The sequence below is a fragment of the Taudactylus pleione genome, unplaced genomic scaffold, assembly GCF_031769625.1.
Source record: "Taudactylus pleione unplaced genomic scaffold, aTauple2 ptg000848l, whole genome shotgun sequence".
Lineage (NCBI taxonomy): Eukaryota > Metazoa > Chordata > Amphibia > Anura > Myobatrachidae > Taudactylus > Taudactylus pleione.
In genome coordinates this window covers 1,330,542-1,353,200 of record NW_028285250.1, presented here as the reverse complement: position 1 = coordinate 1,353,200, position 22,659 = coordinate 1,330,542, and the positions used below count along the sequence as shown (strand labels likewise).

Genomic DNA, 22,659 nt, shown 5'->3' with positions numbered 1-22,659 from the left:
ACCTGCAGCCTAACACTTCCTGCTACAGGTTACTGACTAATGCACATGTGCGATGGGCGTCTATGCATGTGTATAGTGCCCTCCCCGACATCCTCTGCTGTGTTACCTGCAGCCTAACACTTCCTGCTACAGGTTACTGACTAATGCACATGTGCGATGGCATCTAAGTATGTGTATAGCGCCCTCCCAGACATCCTCTGCTGTGATACCTGCAGCCTAACACTTCCTGCTACAGGTTACTGACTAATGCACATGTGCGATGGCCGTCTATGCATGTGTATAGTGCCCTCCCCGACATCCTCTGCTGTGTTACCTGCAGCCTAACACTTCCTGCTACAGGTTACTGACTAATGCACATGTGCGATGGCCATCTTTGTATGTGTATAGTGCCCTCCCCGACATCCTCTGCTGTGTTACCTGAAGCCTAACACTTCCTTCTACAGGTTACTGACTAATGCACATGTGCGATGGCCATCTATGCATGTGTATAGTGCCCTCCCCGACATCCTCTGCTGTGTTACCTGCAGCCTAACATTTCCTGCTACAGGTTACTGACTAATGCACATGTGCGATGGGCGTCTACGTATGGGTATAGTGCCCTCCCCGACATCCTGTGCTGTGTTACCTGCAGCCTAACACTTCCTGCTACAGGTTACTGACTAATGCACATGTGCGATGGGCGTCTACGCATGTGTATAGTGCACTCCCCCACATCCTCTGCTGTGTTTCCTGCAGCCTAACACTTCCAGCTACAGGTTACTGACTAATGCACATGTGCGATGGCATCTATGCAGAGCTGTCTTAACAGCATTGTGGGCCCTGGGCAAAGCAATGCAGTGGGGGCCCCTACCCACCCATTCACGGGAAAAAAATGTAAATGGTCAATAAAATTAATCCTTTAGATTTAGTAGTACTTTCAACAAAATCAAATAAAAATGTTAAATAATTGGCAAACCGAAAAGTATGAAATAATTATTTAATATTAATCAACACAAATGTTTGCGACATTTCTTTTTTGAGAATTTTTTTATAATTGGCTTGAAGTCAATTGTTTTCAGGATGTCATTTTCCATGCACATGAGTGAAAGCCAGTTCAACCGCTGCTGCCCCATTGCACTGCGAAGCTGATTCTTTATAAGTTTCAATCTTGAAAATGAGCGTTCTCCTGTACAGTTGGTCACCATTGTGCACATGAACACTCTGAGTGCGATTTCAACATTGGGAAACACCGATTTCAAGTTGTCCAAAATTAGTTTGCTGTACAATGCAGGGAGAGTTTCACATTTTTCATCAAGGTCCATGTAGTGCTTGAGATGCTTGCATTCATTTAGAAAGGCAGCATAATCAAGGTCTTTATCATACACATTAGCCAGATGCTCACACTTTTTGTCTAGCTCATCAGAACCAATTGTTTTCAATTGACCGAAGAAGGAAAACAGATTTCCAATCCATGAATAAGCTTCTGCACGTTTTGTGAGCTCAGAGTTCAAAGAGTCCAGAACAGGGAGGAATGTTTCTACCTTGAATTTTTCACTTTTGTTTATAATTATCTCTTCTCCCGATCCATCATATCTAGTAAGACGTACACTACGCTTTCGTTGCCGCTTCTTCACATCACTATAATCCAAATCTGGACATCTACTTCTGGCCTTCAGTTCATATTCACTGAATGTATCTCTAATTTCCTGAAGATAACTTTTCAGAGACTCAAGAAGATTCATGGCAACAAGTATATTCACATCTTTAGACTGCAGGAACTTACTTGTTTTGTTAAACCTTTTAAGAATGTCGTTCCACAAAATTGTCAGAAAGATTGTTTCCATGTTCTCCATTCTCTCACTTAATTCTTCTGCCTCTCGCCTTGTGTTCACTTCTTGGTTAGTGTCAGCTGATAAAGAATCCAGTGCATCTTTAATTTTTTCAAAACCTTCTTGCAGAGCATTAACAGCATCAAAATGTGATGACCATCTCATATCAGACAGACGCTTGACCACAACATCTTTTCCTAAAGATGAGGACAGAACATTCCATCGATGTGTAGAAGCTGAGAAAAAAGAATACAAATGCTGAACAAAGTCAAAGAAGGAGACGACCTGTAGAGAACACTCTGCCGCTTTTACTCCCACCAAGTTCAGGCTGTGCCCAGCACAGGGGACATAGATGGCCAACTCATTCAGTTGCCGAATCCGTGCTTGCAATCCAGTATAGCGGCCAGACATATTTGAGGCATTGTCGTATAACTGACCACGGCAGTTTGACAGCGGAATTTTGTTTTCATTCAGGAAATCTACAACAGTGTCTGCTAGATTCTTTGCTCCATGAGAAAAAATGGGGATGAACTTGAGGAAACGCTCTAATGGCTCACACCCTCTAATGTACCGGATTGTAAATGTCAGTTGATCAATGTGTGAGATGTCTGGAGTGGAATCCACACTTATTGAATAATACTTTGATTCTTTTATTTCTTCCAGAATGGCAGAAAGAACATGTTGTCCCATTAAATTCCTCACAAATGTTTGCAGATAGATACGATGGGTTCCCCTTTCCAGCATTTCCACACACTTTGAGATGTTGTTCCAGAAAAGGGTCAAATTCACTCAACAGCTCTAGAATACCTAAATAGTTTCCATTGTTTGATGACCCAATAGTTTGATTCTCTCCACGAAATGCCAAGCCTCTTGAGGCAAGAAAGCGAATGACAGAATCCACACGTGTCAACACTTTATACCAGTACTCGATATTGTTTGATTAACAAAGAATCTATGCATCCAGTTTCTTTATGGCGAATTTAATATGCGATCATGCACTTGCGATGTTCTTCTCCATTTTCATGATCTACAATAAGATTGCTGTGTTTCCAATCTTTAAATCCTGATGTAGAAAATGGAGATTCTTTATTGGACAATAGGCGTCAGGCAAAGCAGTACAAACAACCTTGTGATAGTGAATAGAGTAGCCATTTGCATTTTACATATTCGCCATTCCGCAGTTCATGTTTGAATACATTCTTTGATAGATACCTTATCTGAGTTATCTCTCCTCCGGCTCCTTTGTACTCTCTGCGTGAATTTTTAAGGTTGCAATCATGATTCTGACATGATGTTGGCCCACTATGAATCCAGTAATCCACTGTACTAGTATTCTTAATATCCCATAGTCCGGGATCTGTGACATGAATCACACTCTCTGTACACTTCTCTGCCGTTATAGATTGGTGTATTTCTTCTTGTGGAATGTCACCAGGAGCAGGTAATGGTATGTCTGGAACTGGATGACTGGATGCAAGAGTAGATGTAGATGGCGATGCTCTAATTACAGAAGCAGTACTAGTAGCTATTGCTTCTTGTGAAATGTCCCCAGCAGCAGGAGCAGGCAATGGTATGTCTTGAACTGGATGACTGGATGCAGGGATGGATGTAGATGGTAATGCTGTACTTAGAGGAGCAGTACTAGTAGCTGATGTTGCACCTGGGATTATCCAAGATGTCAACTTTGGAAGTTTGCTAATTTTCTGCTTCTCCTCTTCAGCTCGTTTCCTCTTTTGTGCTCCACTCATAGAAGTACGCTTCATTTCCCTGGCAGAACAGCTGGATTCAATCTACAGTTTAGTGTTGTAAAGAAAAGGAAAATAATGTGCTCTTTTTACTCTACCAACTTTAGGGGACTATTTAGCATTAAATATTTGTGGCATATTCCTCGAAAACACCATCAAGATTTAGCCCAGCCGCACCTGCGTTGTCAGCAGACCGTGCATGCACAGGAGTCCCGGTCACTCACCCAGAGCACATAGCATTAAAATACTGAAGATAGTGTAAATAACACTAATGGCCATATTCAGTTTGATGGCGAAAAGTCAGGGGTCAGACTTTTCGCCATCATCTGAGGTTTTTACTGGGATAAAGTATTGGGCGCGTGCCCGCTTATCCCAGTATTCATTTAGGATCCAGCGAAAATGGGACCCGGCGGAAAGGTAAGTATCGGAAAAGTCCTGGGAATTTTCGGGAAATCATCCTGGTACCACCCTAAAGATGGTCTGACATGGGAGATCACTATGGGTACCCCCGATGTGGGCTGCTGAAGGTAGTCAGGGATTTAAATAGTCGCGGCAGGTGTATAAATGCGGATTTAGAAGAAGGGGTGAAGAATAGCACTTAGATTATTTTTTTGGAAAAAATGACTAGTCCCTTCAAATTTGGGGTACATGAAAATGGGTGCAAGCATATTTTTAACTCCCTAAAGTCATTTTATTTAATTCTTAAAAAATCCACCTGCCGCAACCATCAGCATTCTAGAAAACACCTGCCGCATACATGGAACACCCCCTGAATCAATTTTGCTAGTTTAAACCTTTGTTCTCTAATATTTTTTTTTCAACCCCAAAATGAAAGAACATTTTTTAGGGTGTGCTTAAGATTTATTAAAAAATTTTTTGACATAGATAACTTATTTTTTTTAAGCCTGCACCCCTAAACCCCAATTCTGCACTTTTTTTCGCCATGTATTAATTACATGGTGAAAACTTATCCCCGTTTTTTAACAAAGACTTTTCGCACCTGCAAAAAGTCTTTGAAATTGAATATGGGGATAATTGAAACAGGCTTTTTGCAGCCTAATTGAATACCCCCTAAATCACTGATTGGCATTATAACTAGAGATGAGCGGTTCGGATTCTGTGGAATCCGAACCGCTCCGAACATTGGGGATCCGAGTCCACCCGAACCCTGTTCGGGTGTTCACCGCCTGACTCGGATCCCCGTTCGGGGCCGAACGGCGGCCGCCTGATGTCGGATTCTCACTAGAGAATCCGACATCAGGTCTCCTCGCGTGTAGGGCAGAGCGCAGTGATAGCGCTCTGCCCTACACAGACACAAGACACACAGCCACCAGCGGCAGCTGTGTGTTTGTTACAGCAGCCAATGAGAGTCACACAGACTCTCATTGGCTGCTGCACGGAGGGAGCCAGCTGGAGCTCACACATGAGCTCCGTCTTCCGGCTCCCTCCTCAGCGTGTGACAGAGCGGACGGCGCGGGAGCGGGGATACAGGTACGTTTTTATTTTTTTATTTGTGCAAGGGCCGGGCGCACTACTGGGGGGGGGTCTGCACTACTGGGGGGGGTCTGCTACTGGGGGGGCTATACTACTGGGGGGGCCATACTACAGAGGGGCCTGCTACTGGGGGGGCTATACTACTGGGGGGGGTCTGCACTACTGGGGGGGTCTGCTACTGGGGGGGGCTATACTACTGGGGGGCCATACTACAGAGGGGCCTGCTACTGGGGGGGCCATACTACTTGGGGGGGTCTGCTACTGGGGGGGGCCATACTACTGAGGGGCCTGCTACTGGGGGGGGCTTACTACTACTGGGGGGGGCTGCTACTGGGGCAGCCTACTACAGGGGGGGCCATACTACAGGGGGGGCCCATACTACAGGGGGGGCTACTACTGGGGCAGCCTACTACTGGGGGGGGCCTGCTACTGGGGCAGCCTTCTACTGGGGGGGCCATACTACTGGGGGGGCCATACTACTGGGGGGGGCATACTACTGGGTGGCATGCTAATGGGGGGCATACTACTGGGGGGGCCTGCTAATGGGGGGCATAATACTGGGTGGCATGCTAATGGGGGGCATACTACTGGGGGGGCCTGCTAATGGGGGGCATACTACTGGGGGGCATTCTACTGGGGGCACTGCATAGTGGACCCTACTACTAAGGGGACTGCATAGGGGGCACCACTGCTGGGGGACATTGTGTAAGGGACACCGCTACTGTGGGCATTGTGTAAAAGGGGCACTACTGTGTGTCGTAACATAAATAAGAGACACTACTTTATGGTGTAATGTGAATCAGGCCCTATGTGCGGTGTAATGCTAATAAGATTGTGCACTGTGACTCCTAGGGCCGTAGCCCACTTTGTAAACAAGTACTGTGACTCTGCTGGCCGTACCCCACTGGGTGGGTGCACTACTTTTCATTTCTGCCACTGCTGTGTGGCAATGTGTCATAGATGTGCTTTATACTGTGGTGTCTGTGTCGTTGTGCCGCTGCTTTGTCGCTTAGTAACCAGTCAGCTCACTGCAACCTTTGGCCAATAATGTTGAAAACAATATTATAAGCTGTGATATGGTCTAAATTGACTGGAAATTAATGTTATTGAGGTTAATAATACTCTAGGAAGAAAAAAAAGACCAAATTATGTGATTTTAGCTTTTTTTGTCAATTTTTGTAAAAAAATCCAAATCCAAATCCAAAGCCAGTCACCGCAGTTTGGCAAATCCAAATCCAAAGCCGGACGACGAATTAGAACCAAATCCAAATCCAAATCCGGCAAAAATGGTCCGGCGCACATCCCTAGTTATAACACATCCTGTTTGATCATATGCTGAATGCCGCACCTCTGGATTTGTATGTATAGAGTATGTGGAACCGGCACTCCAATGCAATAAATCAAATTGGTGCCCTCCTGATTAAGCCCTCAGTTTGCTTCTGAGCAGGATCATATAAAAGATGTAAGGGCGACACGCTGGACGACTTGAATAAATGTAGCTCAACCCGGTATAATTATCAACGTTTCAAAACTATTAATGTTTTTTCGTCAAGTCACAAAAACTTAATGAACAATGCTTACCTTAAGTAAGGTAAACACCACACAAAAGTGCACGCCCCTCGCTCGTCACAGACGCAGCTGGCTGGGCTCAATCACAGTGAAACAAAGATAACCAAAACACCAAAGTGAACCTATGGAGACCCAAATTAGTCTATATTTTTATTTGGCATTTACAAAATACAACATTGTGTAAAATCATCAGAATTATAACATTAGCTGATTAACGCAGTTGTTCCCAAACTCAGTGCCATGGCACCCTGGGGTACCTTTGGGTTCTTGCAGGGTTGCCACGGGTTGACGGTTCAGAACCAAATTAAATTATTTAAACCAGTGCTGCTGGCTGCCAATCATTAAATATGTGGACAAATAGAAGCACATCCATGTCCACCATCACATAACTCACTGAACGTAAGAATTACATATATGTACAATTTACTTGATCTTAATTTACTAATTTTTTTCATAATTTCTGAGAAACATTTGGCCTAAGGATCCTGTGAAAAAAATGCTTATACAGTACTCTAGGACACTGTGGGCACGATTCAATTAAACGTGAAGTGAATAGCGCCGGTAATGAGCTCCCAGAGCTATTCAATTCTGCGAGAAGTTAGGTCGGGGAAAGTTTGTTCTTGCGCCTTAAACAGGGTGTTTAGGCACGAGAACGGGCATACTCCGACTAAACTTCCCGGCGCGATGCTGTTTTCCCGATGCTAAGGGCAGAAAATAGCATCGTGCCTGGACTTTTGTTGGATTTCTGCTCGCATCCCAGGAGGGATGCGAGAAGAAATCCTTAGTCGGGCTTAGCAGCGCAAATGAATTGAATAGCTCCAGACGCTGATTCCCACCGCTATTCACTTCGCGTTGAATAGAATCGAGCCCTGTGATTCACAAAAGTTTTAGAACCACTGGATTAGTGCAGCGCACCTTCTTTTAAAAATGAAAGAAATGTTAACACCCAAACAAAAACTCCACATTGCTGCTATCATCTATATTTAGGACAATGATGACTAATCCAAGCCAAAACAGAAATATATATATATATATATATATATTAGGGGTGAGCGGGTTCGGATTTCTGAAATCCGAACCCCCCCGAGCCCCCCCGATCCGAGTCCGATCCGAGTCAGGCTCGACTTTTCCCGCCTGACTCGGATCTGAAATCGAGGCAAAACGTCATCATCCCGCCTTCCGAGTCTCGCCGGTTTTGGATCCTATATAAGGTACCCGCGTCGGCGCCATTTTCTCACTCGGCTGTGGACAGTGAAGAGGGAGGGTGGGAGTTAGAGCTGTGTAGTGTAGTGTAGTGTAGTGCTGCTGTTGTCCACTACTTCAAAGTCCATAGGGGCTGGCTGTGTTGTGCTGTGCTGCTGTTGTTAATAGGGGCTGTGTCCACTACTTCAAAGTCCATAGGGGCTGGCTGGACTGTGTTGTGCAGTCAGTTCTCCATAGGGGCTGTGTCCACTCCAAAGTCCTGTGCAGTGTCCCAGTCCTAAAGGAGTGCTGTAGTGTTGTCCAGGGGGTGCTCTGTCCATCAGGGGTGCTCCCCCCAAGTGCTAAAAAAATAATATATTTTCTGTGTTTGTGAATTGTGTGCGCAGTAGCCGCACGTGCATCAACAAAGTAGTGCCAAGCGTGCGCCTGTGTCATAAGTAAAGGGCCGGCTGGCTTGACCGTTAAAGGGTGCTGTAACCCCCGAAAGTACACTCCAGTCCAAACCAAAAAAAAATTATTTTCTGTTTTTGTGAATTGTGTGCGCAGTAGCCGCACGTGCATCAACAAAGTAGTGCCAAGCGTGCGCCTGTGTCATAAGTAAAGGGCCGGCTGGCTTGACCGTTAAGGGTGCTGTAACCCCCGAAAGTACACTCCAGTCCAAACCAAAAAAAAAATTATTTTCTGTGTTTGTGAATTGTGTGCGCAGTAGCCGCACGTGCATCAACAAAGTAGTGCCAAGCGTGCGCCTGTGTCATAAGTAAAGGGCCGGCTGGCTTGACCGTTAAGGGTGCTGTAACCCCCGAAAGTACACTCCAGTCCAAACCAAAAAAAAAATTATTTTCTGTGTTTGTGAATTGTGTGCGCAGTAGCCGCACGTGCATCAACAAAGTAGTGCCAAGCGTGCACCTGTGTCATAAGTAAAGGGCCGGCTGGCTTGACCGTTAAGGGTGCTGTAACCCCCGAAAGTACACTCCAGTCCAAACCAAAAAAAAAATTATTTTCTGTGTTTGTGAATTGTGTGCGCAGTAGCCGCACGTGCATCAACAAAGTAGTGCCAAGCGTGCGCCTGTGTCATAAGTAAAGGGCCGGCTGGCTTGACCGTTAAAGGGTGCTGTAACCCCCAAAGTACACTCAAGTCCAAACCAAAAAAAAAATTATTTTCTGTGTTTGTGAATTGTGTGCGCAGTAGCCGCACGTGCATCAACAAAGTAGTGCCAAGCGTGCGCCTGTGTCATAAGTAAAGGACCGGCTGGCTTGACCGTTAAAGGGTGCTGTAACCCCCGAAAGTACACTCCAGTCCAAACCAAAAAAAAATTATTTTCTGTGTTTGTGAATTGTGTGCGCAGTAGCCGCACGTGCATCAACAAAGTAGTGCCAAGCGTGCGCCTGTGTCATAAGTAAAGGGCCGGCTGGCTTGACCGTTAAAGGGTGCTGTAACCCCCAAAGTACACTCAAGTCCAAACCAAAAAAAAAATTAATTTCTGTGTTTGTGAATTGTGTGCGCAGTAGCCGCACGTGCATCAACAAAGTAGTGCCAAGCGTGCGCCTGTGTCATAAGTAAAGGGCCGGCTGGCTTGACCGTTAAAGGGTGCTGTAACCCCCAAAGTACACTCCAGTCCAAACCAAAAAAAATATTATTTTCTGTGTTTGTGAATTGTGTGCGCAGTAGCCGCACGTGCATCAACAAAGTAGTGCCAAGCGTGCGCCTGTGTCATAAGTAAAGGGCCGGCTGGCTTGACCGTTAAAGGGTGCTGTAACCCCCGAAAGTACACTCCAGTCCAAACCAAAAAAAAATTATTTTCTGTTTTTGTGAATTGTGTGCGCAGTAGCCGCACGTGCATCAACAAAGTAGTGCCAAGCGTGCGCCTGTGTCATAAGTAAAGGGCCGGCTGGCTTGACCGTTAAGGGTGCTGTAACCCCCGAAAGTACACTCCAGTCCAAACCAAAAAAAAAATTATTTTCTGTGTTTGTGAATTGTGTGCGCAGTAGCCGCATGTGCATCAACAAAGTAGTGCCAAGCGTGCACCTGTGTCATAAGTAAAGGGCCGGCTGGCTTGACCGTTAAGGGTGCTGTAACCCCTGAAAGTACACTCCAGTCCAAACCAAAAAAAAAATTATTTTCTGTGTTTGTGAATTGTGTGCGCAGTAGCCGCACGTGCATCAACAAAGTAGTGCCAAGCGTGCGCCTGTGTCATAAGTAAAGGGCCGGCTGGCTTGACCGTTAAAGGGTGCTGTAACCCCCGAAAGTACACTCCAGTCCAAACCAAAAAAAAATTATTTTCTGTGTTTGTGAATTGTGTGCGCAGTAGCCGCACGTGCATCAACAAAGTAGTGCCAAGCGTGCGCCTGTGTCATAAGTAAAGGGCCGGCTGGCTTGACCGTTAAGGGTGCTGTAACCCCCGAAAGTACACTCCAGTCCAAACCAAAAAAAAATTATTTTCTGTGTTTGTGAATTGTGTGCGCAGTAGCCGCACGTGCATCAACAAAGTAGTGCCAAGAGTGCGCCTGTGTCATAAGTAAAGGGCCGGCTGGCTTGACCGTTAAAGGGTGCTGTAACCCACAAAGTACACTCCAGTCCAAACCAAAAAAAAAATTATTTTCTGTGTTTAGCCGCACGTATATATCAAATCGATATAACATAAATGGAGGACCAAACTTTCTCCGATAAAAATAAAATAGAGAAAGTTCAAGAACCACTTCCTCCTAGTGCTGAAGCTGCTGCCACTAGTCATGACATAGACGATAACATGCCATCAACGTCGTCTGCCAAGGCCGATGCCCAATGTCATGTGCCATACAATCCCAAATGGCAAAGTTCAGGAAAATGACCTTGAAAAAGACATTTAAATCAGCTGAAGATAAACGTAAACTTGCCAATATGCCATTTACGACACGGAGTGGCAAGGAACGGCTAAGGTCGATCCCTAGTATGTTCATGACTAGTGGTTCAGCTTCACATGACGATGGAAGCCCTCCTCCCACTAAAAAAATCAAAAGAGTTAAGCTGGCAAAAGCACAGCGAAGAACTGTGCTTTCTAAGAAGATATCACAAATCCCCAAGGAGAGTCCAAGTGTGGTGGTGGTTGCGATGCCTGACCTTCCCAGCACTGGACGGGAAGAGGTGGCTCTTTCCACCATTTGCACGCCCCCTGCAAGTGCTGAAAGGAGCACCCACAGTCCACTTGCTGATATGCAAATTGAAGATGTCACTGTTGAAGTACAACAGGATGAGGATACTGGTGTAGCTGGCGCTGAGGAGGAAGTTGGCGAGGAGGATTCTGATGGTGATGTGGTTTGTTTAAATCAGGCTCCGGGGGAGACAGTTGTTGTCCGTGGGATGAAAAAGCCCATCACGGTCATGCCTGGGCAGAAGACCAAACATTCCACCTCTTTGGTCTGGCAATATTTCTATCCAAATCCGGACAACAACTGTCTTGCCATATGTACCATATGTAAAGGTGAAATAAGTAGGGGTAGGGACGTCAACCACCTAGGAACATCCTCCCTTATACGGCACCTGCAGCGCGTTCATAAAAAGTTACTGTCAAGTTCAGAAACTTTGGCTAAGACCGTAAGCAGTCCAGGGACACCTAAATCCCGTTGTCCTGTTGTATCCAAGCGCCTGCAAACCACACCGTCAACTCCCTCCTCGTCAATTTCCTCCTTAGTCAGGATCGGAAGTAGTCCTGCAGGCCATGTCACTGGCATGACTGACTCTCCTATCCGGGATTCCTCTGGAGGATCCTGCATTGCTACGCCTACTGCTGCCGCTGCTGCTGTTGCTGCTGCTGGGAGTCGTTCATCATCCCAGAGAGGAAGTAGGAACACCACTACTTTTACTAAACAATTGACCCTCCAACAGTCCTTAGCGAGGAGGATGAAGTACGACAGCAGTCATCCTGAAGCAAAACGTATAACTGAGGCCTTGACTGCTATGTTGGTGTTAGACGTGCGTCCGGTATCCGCCATTAGTGCAGTGGGATTTAGACAATTGATGGAGGTAGTGTGTCCCCGGTTCCAAATCCCGTCTAGATTCCACTTCACTAGGCAGGCGATACAGAGACTGTACAGAAACGTCAGAAAAAGTGTCCTCAGTGTCCTGAAAAATGCCGTTGTACACAATGTCCACTTAACCACGGACATGTGGACAAGTGGAACAGGGCAGACTAAGGACTATATGACTGTGACAGCCCACTGGGTAGATGTATCACCTTACGCAGCAACAGCAGCAGCGTCACCAGTAGCAGCATCTTAGAAACGCCAGCTCGTTACAAGGCAGGCTACGCTGTGTATCACCGGTTTCAGTAAGAGGCACACCGCCGACAACCTCTTAGAGAAACTGAGGGAAATCATCGCCCAGTGGCTTACCCCACTTAGACTCTCCTGGGGATTTGTGATATCTGACAACGCCACCAATATTGTGCGGGCATTACATCTGGGGAAATTCCAGCATGTCCAATGTTTTGCTCACACAATAAACTTGGTGGTGCAGAATTTTCTGAAAAGCGACAGGGGCGTGCAGGAGACGCTTTGGGTGGCCCGAAAAATTTCTGGCCACTTTCACCATTCAGCGACTGCGTGCCGAAGACTGGAGCACCAGCAAACACTCTTGAACCTGCCCCGCCATCACCTGAAGCAAGAGGTTGTGACGCGGTGGAACTCAACCCTCTATATGCTTCAGAGGATGGAGGAGCAGCAAAAGGCCATACAAGCCTATACATCCACCTATGACATAGGCAAAGGAGGGGGTATGCACCTGACTCAAGCGCAGTGGAGAATGATTTCCGTGTTGTGCAAGGTTCTCCAGCCCTTCGAACTTGCCACACGTGAAGTCAGTTCAGACACAGCCAGCTTGAGTCAGGTCATTCCCCTCATCAGGCTTTTGCAGAAGCAGCTGGAGAAAGTGAAGGAGGAGCTAAGACGGAGCGATTCCGCTCGGCATGTGGGACTTGTGGATGAAGCCCTTCATTCGCTTTGCCAGGATTCCAGGGTGGTCAATCTGTTGAAATCAGACCACTACATTTTGGCCACCGTGCTTGATCCTAGGTTTAAAGCCTATGTGGTGTCTCTCTTTCCGGCCGACACAAGCCTGCAGAGGTGCAAAGACCTGCTGGTGAACACACTGTCAGCTGAAGCGGAACGTGACACGTCAACGGCTCCTTCTTCATTTTCTCCCGCAACTGGGGCTGCCAGGAAAAAACTTAGGTATCCTAAGCAACCCGCTGGCGGTGATGCAGGGCAGGCAGGACCAAGTTTGGACATCTGGTCCGGACTGAAGGACCTGGCAACAATTTCTGACATGTCTACTGTCACTGCATATGATACTGTCACCATTGACAGAATGGTGGAGGATTACATCGGTGACAGCATCCAAGTAGGCATGTCAGACAGTCCATACCTGTACTGGCAGGAAAAAGAGGCAATTTGGAGGCCCCTGTACAAGCTGGCTCTATTTTACCTGAGTTGCCCCCCCTCCAGTGTGTACTCCGAAAGAGTGTTTAGTGCAGCCGGGAACCTTGTCAGCGAAAGGCGTAGGAGGTTGCTTCCACAGAATGTGGAGAAGATGATGTTCATCAAAATGAATTATCAGCTCTTCCAGGGAGACCAGCCTCCAGAAGGTACAGAGGGACCTGTGGTGGTGGATTCAAGTGGGGACGAGTTAATACTTTGTGAGGATGAGGATGTACACACTGAAGAGGGTGAGGAATCGGTGGATGAGGAGGATGAGGATGACATCTTGCCTCCATAGAGCCAGTTTGTGCAGGGACACATTAATTGCCAGCTTGTTTTGTGGGGGCCCAAACGAACCAATCATTTCAGCCACAGTTGTGTGGCAGACCCTGGCGCTGAAATGATTGATTTGTTAAAGTGTGCATGTCCTGTTTATACAACATAAGGGTGGGTGGGAGGGCCCAAGGACAATTCCATCTTGCACTTCTTTTTTTTCTTTGCATTATGTACAGTTTGGGGCCTAGTTTTTCTAACTGCCATCCTGTCTGCCACTGCAGTGTCACTCCTAGATGGGTCACGTGTTTGTGCCGCCCACTCGTGTCGCTTAGCATAGTCATCCAGCTACCTCGGTGCAACCTTTTGGACATGAAAACACTATTGTGAGGTGTGAGGTGTTCAGAATAGACTGGAAATGAGTGGAAATTAAGGTTATTGAGGTTAATAATAGCATAGGAGCAGAGAAACCAACAAATTCTGTGATTTTAGCTGTTTTTATGCTTTTTAAAAAAAAAATACAGATCCAAAACACAAAACCCAGAACCCAAAACACGGAAGGGTGGTTTTGGCAAAACCAATCCAGATCCAAAACACGAAGAAAGATCCAGATCCAAAACCAAAACACAAAACACGAAAAGTGGCCGGTGCACACCCCTAATATATATCAAAACCAAATGCCTTTATCTTGCGCTAATGTTAATCACACAAAGCTGCACCTCTAGATAAAACCCCCTGTAAGCTAGGGTCAAATACAATACAATATCACAATCACACTCAATTGTTTGATAGATAGATAGATACATAGATAGATATATCAGGACCAGCGCTAGACTTTACTGCACCCATCGTCGTCCCTGTGTTGCTGCCCCTTCCCTCCTTCGCTCCCTCCCCCTGAGTTTACATTATCCAACTAGTGCCTGGAGGCAGGGTGGGCTTTTCCTGCGCCCACCAGCTACAATAGCGCTCCGGGCGACGACCCGGCTTGCCTGTGCCTGGAGCCGCCACTGATAGATATATATATATATTATATACAAAAAAGATACAGGTATTGTGAAATGCGATTTCACACCACCCCATTATGGGGACCCCACCCATAAGTATGGCTGGCTGCTCATGATGACTATGACTATTAGGACATTTTTGATAATATAATGTATGTTACATTACATTATCAAAAATGTCTTAGTCATGACATGACAGGTTCACAGTAAGCTGGTAGGTTGCATTCCCATCCCCCTCCCCCATCACCCCATTCATATTAAGAGGAGTCTCCTGACCTGTCACCTGTGTACTGACTCCTGAGAGGAAGCTGAGGGCCTGATTCAGAGCCGAACGCTATTTGCGGACGGTCGTTCTGAAAAAGGGGCCGGATATTTAAATTAAGTGCTTGCTCTTTGCGGTCTGTTGACGTCTCTATGTCTGAACGAGCGAACAAAACATGCGGTTGCTATTTTGAAAAAAACGTCCCCTGGCCGCTCGTATCATACGTCATCTCTGCTATTTATTAGATTAATCGAGTACATCGAACGGCGTCTGAACTGCTCGCTATTCTTGTGGTAGCATTTAAAAGACAATCAAGGGACGTGGCCGATGACGCTGCTTTGTTAATTATGCACTCCCATTAAAAGCCTGTTTTGACCGTTTGGCACGCCTGTGTTCGGATCTCCACTCCCCGTTTTCAAGCACCTTCCCCTGTTACCACCCACAAACGCCTCACACTGTCACTCAAATTAGCAGGCACTCGCTATATTGCGAGCACACGATTTCTGACCGCACTGACTGGTTCGCGCATGTGCATTACAACAACCCATACGCATGTGCAGATGTGCGAACATCGCTCCGAACGAACGAGCGGCTCTGAATCAGGCCCTGAGACCAGATCCCGGGATGTCGACGGATTGATCCTCGACTCGTAACTATGCATAAAGAGTGGAGAAATAACATCATGTGACCTATTGTCAGGGCTGCATCTACTGTATAAACCTATAAATAAGGTAGCTCTATCAAAGTGGCAGCTGATAAATGGATTTATGATAGTAGTGTTTTAAATGACATGATTAATTAAATGCATTGTTAAGGAGTTAAATCATGTAGTGTAAAGGGTGAAAAAAAAGTGGTAATTAATTATGTCATTTAAAACACTATCATAAATCCATTTATCGGCTGCCCCTTTGATAGGGGCAGGGCCGGCTACCTTATCTATAGGTTTAGGTCATCAGCTTAAAATAAGGACTGACCTGTCACCTGCTGCAGACTGGGGCCTCCAGACACCTCACCACCAGTCAGGTGACGTCACCACTAGTCCGACCGGCACCAGGGAAACGGAGTCGGGCTACGCGGCAATCGGCGGCAGCAGCTGAGTGAGACAAGGAGGTGGAGCCAGCAGCAGCTGGTCTGGGCCTGGGCAGAGTATGCGGTGTCTTGCGTATGACGCATGAAGTGGTGAACACATGTAGACTGGTGAGTGAACCGCAGGCAGGAGGCGGGGGCGGGTGCTGGTGACTGACGGACGGACGGCCCGACGGGGGGGATGGTTGCCGGGTGCTGTCAGTGCCGCGCATGCACTGCGCTGGCGCTATGTAAAAGAGAAAAAAAAGAAACGTTTACCAACATTGAGGGACTGCAGGGGGCTGGGGGGCCCCTTGAATCTTCGGGCCCTTGGTCAACTGCCCATCAAGCCCAATCAAAGAGACGGCCCTGCATCTATGCATGTGTATAGTGCCCTCCCCGACATCTTCTGCTGTGTTACCTGCAGCCTAACACTTCCTGCTACAGGTTATTGACAAATGCACATGTGTGATGGTCATCTATGCATGCGTATAGTGTCCTCCCCGACATCCTCTGCTGTGTTACCTGCAGCCTAACACTTCCTGCTACAGGTTACTGACTAATGCACATGTGCGATGGTCGTCTATGCATGTGTATAGTGCCCTCCCCGACATCCCCTGCTGTGTTACCTGCAGCCTAACACTTCCTGCTACAGGTTACTGACTAATGCACATGTGCGATGGCCGTCTATGCATGTGTATAGTGCCCTCCCCGACATCCCCTGCTGTGTTACCTGCAGCCTAACACTTCCTGTTACAGGTTACTGACTAATGCACATGTGTGATGGCCGTCTATGCATGTGTATAGTGCCCTCCCCGACATCCTCTGCTGTGTTACCTGCAGCCTATCACTTCCTGCTACTGGACACTGACTAATGCACATGTGCGATGGCCGTCTATGCATGTGTATAGTGCCCTCCCCGACATCCTCTGCTGTGTTACCTGCAGCCTAACACTTCCTGTTACAGGTTACTGACTAATGCACATGTGTGATGGTCGTCTATGCATGTGTATAGTGCCCTCCCCGACATTCTCTGCTGTGTTACCTGCAGCCTAACACTTCCTCCTACAGGTTACTGACTAATGCACATGTGCGATGGCCGTCTATGCATGTGTATAGTGCCCTCCCTGACATCTTCTGCTGTATTACCTGCAGTCTAACACTTCCTGCTACAGGTTACTGACTAATGCACGTGTGATGGCCGTCTATGCATGTGTATAGTGCCCTCCCTGACATCCTCTGCTGTGTTACCTGCAGCCTAACACTTCCTGCTACAGGTTACTGACTCATGCACATGTGCGATGGCCGTCTATGCATGTGTATAGTGCCCTCCCCGACATCCTCTGCTGTGTTACCTGCAGCCTAATACTTCCTGCTACAGGTTACTGACTAATGCACATGTGCGATGGCCGTCTATGCATGTGTATAGTGCCCTCCCTGACATCCTCTGCTGTGTTACCTGCAGCCTAACACTTCCTGCTACAGGTTACTGACTAATGCACATGTGCGATGGCCGTCTATGCATGTGTATAGATGGATGATCTCAGGAGAAGACCACCATCCATGAGGCAGAGAGGAACAGTAGGAATGGTAAGATGATGACCCTATCAGTTTATTTATGATATTCTTCATCCTCTAACATGTTTATCAGTTTCCTTTCAGCTTGTAAAGGACGTACTCACAATTGCATGGGAGTTTGTGCTGAGGTTTATACAGGCACGTGTGTATAACTAGTTTGGAATTGATGATGCTCCCTTCATAGTTTAGGATGTTAGTCCAGTGAGCTATAAAGATTGCAGACGTGATCCCATTTTTTTTATTTAAACAAAAATGTATATATTTATATCTAACAGCATAGATGTGCTCTCTATTACACTCTTCTGTTTTACTGATGAATTTTAGTGCTAAAAGGCAGAACACCCCAGAGGGAAGAGCACTGTTTCTTCATGAAGGCAGAGAGAGAATGCCCGATATGGTAGGTTACTGTATTCCCTGCACACATGAACATACAGAACTTTTTACATTTTACACAATATAACATGATGGCCAGTGTTAGGCAATGCCTGGCACTACAGCTGCAGTAGAACTACACATCCCAGCATGGCCTGTCACAGTTTTGCTAGTGGGGCATGCTAATCTTGGTCAAGGCATGCTGGAATGTATAGTTCCACAACAGGAGGAGTGCCTAATGTCTCCTACCCCTGCAGTCATAATTTAAATCTCTATTTTTATGACCCTCAGAATTCTGTGCGTGCCCAATAGTAATGGGCACCTAGTGGAGCAATTCAATTATTGCTCTGGGTGCAAGGGCAGTAGTCACACAGATTTCTACTTGTACCCTCCTGAGTCCGGCTGTTGGGCATTCCGGTACATTTGGGCACAATAAGTAATCAACGCCTGCGGCTCTCGCATCCGATCGGACCAACAATTTAATTACACCGTTGGGCGCCCATTACTTATATGTGTGCAGTTCCCCCTTATAAATGTAAGCTTGTAAGACAACAGAAGTCACATTCCCATTGCATTTAAGGTTACAGCTATACATGTTCTAGCAAAGATGTTTAACGCAGACTTGACGACTCTCCTGCTATGGCCGGGAGGCTCTCTAAAATCGGGTTGTGCTCCCTGCCCTCTGCAAGAGACGTCTCCTTGTTCAGGGACCACCAAAGGAAACTAGCATGCCCCCAGCAGCCGTGAACTTAAAAGTGATAGTGGGCGGTCCGGGGTGATTGTGTGATGACGCGAATCGTCCTGAATTGCATAGCCACGCCCCTTCACTGCCCAACATTGCCACCACCAAACCCCCTGCAACGCCGACCTGGTTGCCCCCTCCTGGAGGGGGCAGCTAGAAAGTCAGCATGTATGGTTTAATGTTAAATCCATGATTGACAATTTTCCTTTGCTTAAGCATGGATATAAATAAAACCTGTCCCGTCAGAGGGATAACATGACAAAGTTCTGTTTCTAACTCTTCTAAACAACCCAGACTCCTAAGTGCATTGCGCTTTTACATTTTATGTACCAGCAATAATTACCATTGTTTAGCCGTTATATCGCCCTAATACTCAAGTCTCCACTAATAAATCCCATTTCTATATAATCACTGCTCCACCTTCAGCAAATGATCCTGTGTAATAATCTTTCTCTTTTTATTTCATATGATCAACAACAAAGAAGAACACAGAGGGCTTCCACCAACAACAGATCATTCACACACCGAGGTATAGCATGGAAATTGGTTTATTAATTTATAAAAAGTCTATTAATGTCACAATCTTTTATACATTAATATAATTAGAGCTGTCTTAAGTAAAGTTGTTTGCATGACAGCTTGTTGCATCAGGAGATTGTACACTGGGAACGTCACAGGAATCCTCTGGTATTGCATAGAAGACAGTGTAACAAGTTCAGATGCTTCCTGCAAAATAAAACAGGTTTGTTTGGTTTGTTTTAGGGGGTCCTTGTGTGACAAGTACGGGCTTTATAATAATAGCGTCTGGCAGTGATGGCTGGATATATTGCCAAGATTAAATAGGACTGGCAACTGCCAGTTCAAGTTGGTGCTTACTGCAATGCCATAATATATTATCTGTAATCATACACAACAACAGACAGGTTACAGCAAGTTTTCTTCCCAGCATATTGGATGCTCCATTGTTTGCAAAAGATACAAAATTCAGTAAAATAATTTTAAATAAATGCGGAACATACTGCAGTACTGTGCACCTCACTGAGAGAGTCGCTGCAGAACATAATGCAGTACTGTGCACCTCACTGAGAGAGTTGCTGCAGAACATAATGCAGTAGCTGCAGAACATTGGCCCTGATTCAGAGCCGGACGCTCTGACCAGAGCGTTCGCTCCGAATCAGGGCCCACCTCCATAATTATGGAGCGTCCTCCTGGACGCTCGTATAGCTGTGGGTCACCACCCACAGCCTATACGAGCGTGCAGGTTGAAGGTCGCGATGGTCTTGACCATTGCGACCATCGCCACTGCGAGCCGGAGCCTGTGGTTGAGTTTCTCAACCGCAAGGCCCGGAATGATTTTGGCTCTATCAGAGCCAAAATCACTCCCACTGACCTCACTAGTGAAGTCAGTGGGCCGGCTTCTGACGGTAGGCGTTCCCTTGGGAACGCCCCCGTCTGGGAGGCACAGCCCCGGCACGCCCACCAAAGGAGGCGTGCTGTCAATCAACATCGACGGCATGCCCCCTTTGACAAGACACAACGAGCGAAGGAAAGTCCTTCGCTCGTCACGTCTCGCGCATGCGCACGACGGAGCTCCCTCCGTCGTGCGAATGCGCAGTGCACACCATCGACCCACTTGTGAGCGGAAAGCCGCTCGCGAGTGGGTCTGAATGAGGCCCATAATGCAGTAGCTGCAGAACATAATGCAGCACTGTGCACCTCACTGAGAGAGTCGCTGCAGAACATAATGCAGTACAGTGCACCTCACTGAGAGAGTCACTGCAGAACATAATGCAGTACTGTGCACCTCACTGAGAGAGTCCCTGCAGAACATAATGCAGTACTGTGCACCTCACTGAGAGAGTCCCTGCAGAACATAATGCAGTACTGTGCACATCACTGAGAGAGTCTCTGCAGAACATAATGCAGTACTGTGCACCTCACTGAGAGAGTCCCTGCAGAACATAATGCAGTACTGTGCACCTCACTGAGAGAGTCGCTGCAGAACATAATGCAGTACTGTGCACCTCACTGAGAGAGTCCCTGCAGAACATAATGCAGTACTGTGCACCTCACTGAGAGAGTCACAGCAGAACATAATGCAGTACTGTGCACATCACTGAGAGAGTCCCTGCAGAACATACTGCAGTACTGTGCACCTCACTGAGAGAGTCACTGCAGAACATACTGCAGTACTGTGCTCCTCACTGAGAGAGTCACTGCAGAACATAATGCAGTACTGTGCACCTCACTGAGAGAGTCGCTGCAGAACATAATGCAGTACTGTGCTCCTCACTGAGATAGTCGCTGCAGAACATAATGCTGTACTGTGCACCTCACTGAGAGAGTCGCTGCAGAACATAATGCAGTACTGTGCACCTCACTGAGAGAGTCGCTGCAGAACATACTGCAGTACTGTGCACCTCACTGAGACAGTCGCTGCAGAACATAATGCAGTACTGTGCACCTCACTGAGAGAGTCCCTGCAGAACATAATGCAGTACTGTGCACCTCACTGAGAGAGTCGCTGCAGAACATAATGCAGTACTGTGCACCTCACTGAGAGAGTCGCTGCAGAACATAATGCAGTACTGTGCACCTCACTGAGAGAGTCGCTTCCGAACATAATGCAGTACTGTGCACCTCACTGAGAGAGTCTCTGCAGAACATAATGCTGTACTGTGCACCTCACTGAGAGAGTCGCTGCAGAACATACTGCAGTACTGTGCAACTCACTGAGAAAGTCGCTGCAGAACATAATGCAGTACTGTGCACATCACTGAGAGAGTTGCTGCAGAACATAATGCAGTACTGTGCACCTCACTGAGAGAGTCGCTGCAGAACATACTGCAGTACTGTGCACCTCACTGAGAGAGTCGCTGCAGAACATAATGCAGTACTGTGCACCTCACTGAGAGAGTCCCTGCAGAACATAATGCAGTACTGTGCACCTCACTGAGAGAGTCGCTGCAGAACATAATGCAGTACTGTGCACCTCACTGAGAGAGTCGCTGCAGAACATAATGCAGTACTGTGCACCTCACTGAGAGAGTCGCTTCCGAACATAATGCAGTACTGTGCACCTCACTGAGAGAGTGTCTGCAGAACATAATGCTGTACTGTGCACCTCACTGAGAGAGTCGCTGCAGAACATACTGCAGTACTGTGCAACTCACTGAGAAAGTCGCTGCAGAACATAATGCAGTACTGTGCACATCACTGAGAGAGTTGCTGCAGAACATAATGCAGTACTGTGCACCTCACTGAGAGAGTCGCTGCAGAAAATTTGCATAATGTGCAGCTCTGTGTAGATTACATTTGCTTTATTTTTATTTGACTGGCACTCTCACAAAATACTGGCTGACTGGTACTCTCACATGAAGCTAGTTGGCACTCTTGCAGAATGCTCACTGGATGAACTATACAAAGTTAAAATAGGACATTTTTAAATAACCATCCAGTCTTCTATCCCATGTTTATGTAACAGTTTCCCTATAACACATCAGCATTAGTCATAGCATTTATTATATATTGCTTTCCAAATATAATCAAATAACTTGATAAATTTTCTTGCCGGGTGGCCCTACCTCTTGCAGGATGCTGGTTGATTGGTACTTTAGCAGAATACTGCTGTCTGGCACTCTCACAGACTGCTGGCAAGCTCGTTGTATGGCACTCTTGCAAGAAGCTGGCTGGGTGTACTACAAAAAGTAAAAATTGATCATTTTTAAATATCTATCTGACCTTCTATCCCATATTCAACAATCCTCCATCCAGGGGAGGACTGGGCGGGGGGGCAGGGTGCCATTTGCCCCCCTGGTCGGTACAATTTAAGCCCTGGGGGGCCGCCAGTTTCCTGCAGCCACATGTTGCATAGACATGCATTGCCAGCCTTGGGCATAGACAACCCCCGAAACCAGGCGGCCCTGCACATATTCCTCTTCAATATGACACTCACTGTCAAAGTGTGGCCAATGCTGGGACCGTGGAGATGCTGAGCACTGGGATGGGGGCGGAGCTAGATGATGACTCCACGGATCCCTCAGCCAATGGTCCGAGGAGTCTGATATCAGTTGAACTGACTTTTTGGATCACT

At 46.8% G+C, this 22,659-nt stretch overlaps 1 protein-coding gene across 1 annotated transcript; it reads right to left on the bottom strand.

Moving 5' to 3' along the window:
* Positions 1-986: 986 nt before the first annotated feature.
* On the bottom strand, positions 987-2,552 carry LOC148474373 (zinc finger MYM-type protein 1-like). The gene has a single exon (XM_088458724.1). The coding sequence runs from the start codon at positions 2,550-2,552 to the stop codon at positions 987-989; it is 1,566 nt and encodes a 521-aa protein (XP_088314850.1).
* Between the last annotated feature and the right edge of the window lie 20,107 nt (positions 2,553-22,659).

Coding starts and splice junctions, on each gene's coding strand:
- LOC148474373 (XM_088458724.1), bottom strand. CDS start 2,552: ATGCTGGAAAGGGGAACCCATCGTATCTATCTGCAAACATTTGTGAGG.